The sequence below is a fragment of the Colobus angolensis genome, unplaced genomic scaffold (genome assembly GCF_000951035.1).
Source record: "Colobus angolensis palliatus isolate OR3802 unplaced genomic scaffold, Cang.pa_1.0 Scaffold442, whole genome shotgun sequence".
NCBI classification, from domain to species: Eukaryota; Metazoa; Chordata; class Mammalia; order Primates; family Cercopithecidae; genus Colobus; species Colobus angolensis.
This window is the reverse complement of record NW_012117844.1, coordinates 710,646-717,021: the sequence shown is the minus strand read 5'-3', so window position 1 is coordinate 717,021 and position 6,376 is coordinate 710,646. Positions and strand designations below refer to the sequence as shown.

General features: G+C 42.4%; 1 protein-coding gene across 2 annotated transcripts in view; it reads left to right on the top strand.

The window, feature by feature from the left end:
• CFAP36 (cilia and flagella associated protein 36) overlaps positions 1-6,376 on the top strand; it is a 44,778-nt gene that overhangs the window by 2,096 nt on the left and 36,306 nt on the right. For both annotated transcript variants that reach the window (XM_011957445.1, XM_011957444.1), the window contains 2 exons: positions 463-527; positions 2,064-2,165. In XM_011957445.1, the coding sequence (XP_011812835.1) occupies positions 463-527; positions 2,064-2,165 (167 nt within the window). The remainder of the gene's footprint in view (positions 1-462; positions 528-2,063; positions 2,166-6,376) is intronic.

Here is a 6,376-nt window from a genome sequence, read left to right as displayed (position 1 = left end):
GAGATGGAGTCTCACTCTGTCCCCCAGGCTGGAGTGCAGTGGTGCAATCTTGGCTCACTGCAACCTCCGTCTCCCGGGTTCAAGCAGTTCTCTTGCCTCAGCCTCCCAAGTATCTGGGTCTACAGGCGCGCGCAACCACACCTGGCTGATTTTTGTATTTTTAGTAGAGACAGGGTTTCATCACATCGGCCAGGGTGGTCTTGAACTCCTGATCTTAGGTGATCCACCCACCTTGGCCTCTGAAAGTGCTGGGATTACAGGTATAAGCCACAGTGCCTGACCAATAGTATATATTTTTAGATATATTCATTTATATATTTTTCAAAGATAAACCCTAAGAATTCAAAACTGAAGAGCCAGGTTATAAGAATGATAGTTCTATTTCTAAGGAGTGGATTTTTAAATTTGTGTTAATAAAATGATTTGTTTTTTACACTGTGTAATATCTTCTTTTAAATTTAGTTTTTGATGATGAAGAAGAAAACAAATTGACCTATACAGAGATTCATCAGGAATACAAAGAACTAGTGAGTATTTTTTTTTCACTGATTTTTAAAGGTAATTAGGTTAATATTACTTATAGCTTTTCTAAATGAAGAAAAATATTTTTACATTAAAAATCCTTAATTTTACAAAAATCCAGTCTACCTTAACAATAGTGCCAGTTCTGTTAGTGTCTGAGTGTCTCATTTGGATGACTTCTTATCTCCTGTACTCTACGTAATGGTTTTACAACTCTTTATGGGTTCTTGCATGTATTCTTTATATCTCATTCTAATTTTGTTGATGCATCCAGGGACATATGATTCACTTAGTCATGGTTGTCCTATGATTTTTTTGTTTTTTATTTTTGAGACAGGGTCTTGCTGTGTCACCCAGGCTGGAATGCAGTGGCACTATCACAGCTCATTGTAGCCTCCACCTCCCCAGGCTCAAGTGATCCTCCCATCTCAGCCTCTGGAGTTGCTGGGACTACAGGTGTGCACCACCATACCCTGCTAATTTTTTTGTATTTTGTAGAGATGGGGTCCATGTTTCCCAGGCTGGTGTCGAACTCCAGAGCTCAAGTGATCCACCTGTCTGGGCCTCCCAAAGTGTTGGGATTATAGGCATGAGCCACTGTGCCTGGCCTGTCTTGTGATTTTAAAAAATGCCTCTGGCAGTGGGGCGCAATGGCTCACACCTGTAATCCCAGCACTTTGGACGCCAAGGCAGGTGGATTGCTTGAGCCAAGGAGTTCGAGATAAGCCTGGGCAACATGGTGAAACTCCATCTTTATAAAAAATACAAAAATTAGTCAGTCATGATGGCATGCGCCTGTAGTCCTAGCTGCTCGGGAGGCTGAAGTAGAAGGATGATCTCTTCAGCCCAGAAGGTCAAGGCTGCAGTGAGTCATTACTGTGCCACTGTATTCCAGTCTGGACAACAGAGTAAGACCCTGTCTCAAAGAAAGAAAAGAAAAGAAAAGGCCAGGCGTGGTGGCTGATGCCTGTAATCCCAGCACTTTGGGAGGCCAGGGTGGCAGATCACCTGGGGTCAGGAATTCAAGACCAGCCTGGGCCAACATGGTGAAACCCCATCTCTACTAAAAAAATAAATAAATAAAAATTAGTCGGGCATTGTGGTGGGTGCCTGTAGTCACAGCTACTAAGGAGGCTGAGGCAGGAGAATTGCTTGAGCCTGGGAGGCAGAGGTTGCAGTGAGCCGAGATCACACCACTGCACTCCAGCCTGGGTGACAGAGTGAACCTCCATCTCAAAAAAGAAAGAAAAGAAAAGGAAAAAAAAAAGGCCTCTGGGTAGTAGAAGAGTTGTGTCACACTGAACTTTATAATCCTGACTTCAACTATTTCTGTTGGAAGAAATACAATTTCATGTGATTTTCAACAAAAATACTAACTTTTAATTTGTGTTTTGGTGAAAGACAATGTCACTGCCTTGTAATATTATGTATTAATATTTGCAAAAAATTCGATGATACTTTTCTAAACTCAATACTTAATATGCAAACTGTCATGTAGAATTTTTCTGTGTAATTATAAAAGTTAAACTTTGTTTTTTTAGGTTGAAAAGCTGTTAAAAGGTTACCTCAAAGAAATTGGAATTAATGAAGATCAATTTCAAGAAGCATGCACTTCTCGTCTTGCAAAGACCCATACCTCACAGGTTTTTGCTTTGTGTTATTATGCTAACAAACAGTTTTAACAAATGCCCAGGGTTTCACTTAAATTTGAATGTTTGATTGACAAAGCGTAATATTTTAGACATTGTGAGAGGTAGAAAGATAATTCGTCACATAAGAGTTCTTTTTGAGAGCAACCCTGAAAAATGACACTTTGAAGCATTAAGGAACTGATGCAACTCAAAGTGACCTTCTAAACTCAGAACTAGAATACGATCACAGGGTTTATACAAACTACTGCTTTATTTACATAGATCTCCAATCATGCTGCAGTTGCTCCTTTTATAATTTTAGCAGATCCACAGTCAGTTGCTCCTGCGGCTTCCTTCTCTTGGAACTACTTATATTATCTTACTGGTTGTGTAGTGCTAGGCTGAAGTAGTTATACATATGTTTATAAACTAATGTTTGTTTTTGTTGTTTTTTTGATATGGGGTCTCACTCTGTTGCTCAGGCTGGAGTGTAGTGGTACAATTGCAGCTCTTTGTAGGCTCAACCCCCCGGGCTCAGGTAATCCTCCCACCTCAGCTTCCCTAGTAGCTGGGACTACAGGTGCCACACCAGCACACCTGGCTAATTTTTGTATTTTTTTTGTAGAGACAGGGTCTTGCTGTGTTGCCCAGGCTGGTCTTGAACTCTGGGCTCAAGGGATTTGCCCATCTTGGCCTCCCAAAGTGCTAGGATTACAGGTGTGAGCCACCACACCCAGCTTATAAACTAATGTTTATTGAGGGCTTGTGCTAGTTGATATTTTGAGCACTTGACATGTTTTATCTCATTTAATCTTCCTGACACCTCTTAAGAAACTGGTACTATATAACTTCCATTTAGAAATGAGGAAACCAGCCCGGGCATGGTGGTTCACACCTGTAATCCCAGCACTTTGGGAGGCTGAGGCAGGTGGATCACTTAAGGCCAGGAGTTTGAGACCAGCCTGACCAACATGGAGAAACCCCGTCTATACTAAAAATACAAAATTAGCTGGGCATGGTGGCGCATGCCTGTAATCCCAGCTACTCGGGAGGCTGAGGCAGGATAATCGCTTAAACCTGGCAGGCAGAGGGTGTGGTGAGCTGAGATCGCGCCATTGCACTCCTGCCTGGGCAACAAGAACAAAACTGTCTTAAAAAAAAAAAGAAAAAGAAAAACAAGGGAGGAAACCAAAGCACAGAGATATTAAGCAAATAGTCCAAAGTCCACAGCTAAATAAGTAGTAGGGCCAGTATCCCCAGTCCTGGCAAGCCAACTGAGTGTCCTTGCTTAGAGGGTGAGGATTGGGATCTGTTGCTACTACCCAAGTAGCCTTCTGCTCAAAAACTGAAAGCCAGAAAGTGACTCATGCCTATAATTCCAGCACTTTGGGAGACCAAGACAGGAGGATTGCTTGAGGCCAGGGGTTTGAAACCAGCCTGGGCAACATAGTGAGACCTCATCTTTAAAAAAAATATAAAAGTTAGCTTGTTGTAGGTTGTGGTGGTGTTCTCCCAGAGTATCCCTACTCAGGAGGCTGAAGTAGGAGCATCACTTGAGCCTAGGAGGTTGAAGCTGCAGTAAGACAAGATCATGCCACTGTACTCCAGCCTAGGCAACAGATTAAGACCCATCCCCAAAAAACAAAACACTGGCTTTGGCATCTCATTTTCTACCAAATAAACTGTAATTTCTTAGCAATATATGGTAAGAATTGTTTAAGATGAGACTCCACATTATATTTTTAGCCATGATCCCTTGCTATAGTTCCCCAATATATTATTTTCTACTGCCATTCCAGGTAACTTTCTCTTTTTTTTTGTTTTCTTTTGAGATGGAGTTTCGCTCTTGTTGCTCAGGCTGGAGTACAATTTTGCAATCTCAGCTCACTGCAACCTCTGCCTCCCAGGTTCAAGTGATTGTCCTGCCTCAGCCTCCCAAGTAGCTGGGATTACAGGCTCCTACCACCATGCCCGGCTAATTTTTTGTATTTTTAGCAGAGGCAGGGTTTCACTATGTTAGCCAAGCTGGTCTCGAACTCCTGACCTCAGGCGATCCACCTGCCTCGACCTCCCAAAGTGCTGGGATTACAGGCGTGAGCCACCGTGCCTGGCCGCCACTTGCTCTTATAGGCATCTGTGCACCTACCTTTGCTCATGCTGTCCCTTAACCTGGAATATATGGCCCCCTCCCCACACCACTCCATCATTCCTTTCATAATGTGAAGAAATCCTTATTATCAGGGCCTGGTTGAAATGCTACTTGTTATAGCAGCTTTGCTGCTTATTCTAGTCAGACCAGGATTCATTCTACTTAACTAGGTCAATTTTAAATTGATATTTTTGTTACTCTACCTTGAATTATAGTTTCCTACAAGTCTACTTGCCCTACTAAATTGTAAGTCCTTTGAGCTGTTTTTAGTATCTCTGCACTCTCTGCTGGTAGAACAGAGATGAAAACTTAGTTCTTAGTACATAGTTCTCAATAAATGTTTATTAATTTAAATTATCTTGTTATGATGTCCTAGAAGAGGTTGCTTTGACTACTTTTTAATCCAGCACTTCCTCTTTTGCACAACTTTTCATTTGATGATCACCTTTAATTCTAGGAATAGAAAATATATTTTGTTTGTTTGTTTTTGTTTTTGAGGCAGGGTCTTTCTCTGCCACCCTGGCTGGACTGCGGTGGTGCAGTCACAGTTCTATGCAACCTCTGACTCCTGGGTTCAAGTGAATCTCCTGCCTCAGCCTCCTGAGTAGCTAGGACTATAGCTGTGTACCATTATGCCTGGCTAATTTTTTAGTTTTTTTGTAGAGAGGGGGTCATTCTGTGTTGTCCAGGCTGGTCTTGAGCTCCTGGCATCAAGCAGTCCTCCTGCCTCAGCCTCCCAAAGCTCTGGGGTTACAGGTATGAGCCACTATATTTTGGCTGGGTGTGATAGCTCCTACCTGTAATCCCAGTACTTCGGGAGGCTGAGGCAGGAGAATTGCTTTAGGCCAGGGGCTCAATACCAGCCTAGGCCACAGTGCAAGACCCCATCTCTACAAAAAATAAAAATATAAGAATTAGCTGGGCATGGTGACACACTGCTGTAGTCCTAGCTACTTGGGAGACTGAAGTGGGAAGATTGCTTGAGCCTAAGAATTTGAGGCTGCAGTGAGGTATGACCGCACCACTGTACTCCAGCCTGGGCTGCAGAGTGAGACCCTGTCTCTAAAAAAATAATAATAATAAAATAATTAAAATGTTATTGGTATGCCCACATTAATGTGAAAAAACCTGGCAGTTTCCAAGAAGACATAACAATCTTTAATGTGTATGCACCTAATAACAAAGCAACAAAATGTGTGAGGCAGAAACGGAACTGCAAGGAGAAATAGATGAATACGTGATTATAGTTGGAGACTTCAACACCCTCTATCAGTATCGTTCAGATCCAGTCCTTAGGAAATCAGTAAAGACATAGTTGAACTAAACAGCGCCTTCAGGCCAGGCATGGTGGCTCATGCCTGTAATCCCAGAACTTTGGGAGGCCGAGGTGGGTGGATCACTTGAGGTCAGGAGTTCGAGACCAGTCTGGCCAACATGGTGAAACCCCATCTCTATTAAAAATACAAAAATTAGCTGGGGGTGGTGGTGGGCACCTGTAATCCCAGCTACTTGAGACTGAGGCAGGAGAATCGCTTGAACCTGGGAGGTGGAGGTTGTGGTAAGCTGAGATTGCGCCACTGTACTCCAGCCTGGGCGACAGAGCAAGACTCCATCTCAAAATAAATAAATTAATAAATAAGTAAACAAACAGCACCTTCAGTCAACTGAATTTAATTGACATATACCAGTTCATCCAACAATCAAAAATACACATTCTTCTCAAGATCACAGAGAATGTTCATCAAGACAGACTACATGATGGGCCATAAAACATACCTTAACAAATTTAAAAGAAGACAAATCATACAGTGTCTGCTCTCAGACCACAACATAATTAAACTGGAAACAAATAACTGTTGGAAAAAACCAAAATACTTGGAGATTAAACAACACACTCTAAAACTAAACACATGTGGGCCAGGCATGGTGGCTCATGCCTATAATTCCAGCACTTAGGAAGACCAAAGTGGGCAGATTGCTTGAGCCCAGGAGTTTGAGACAATCCTGGACAACATGGTGAAACTCCATGCCTATAAGATACAAAAAATTAGAAGGGCATTGTGGTACACACCTT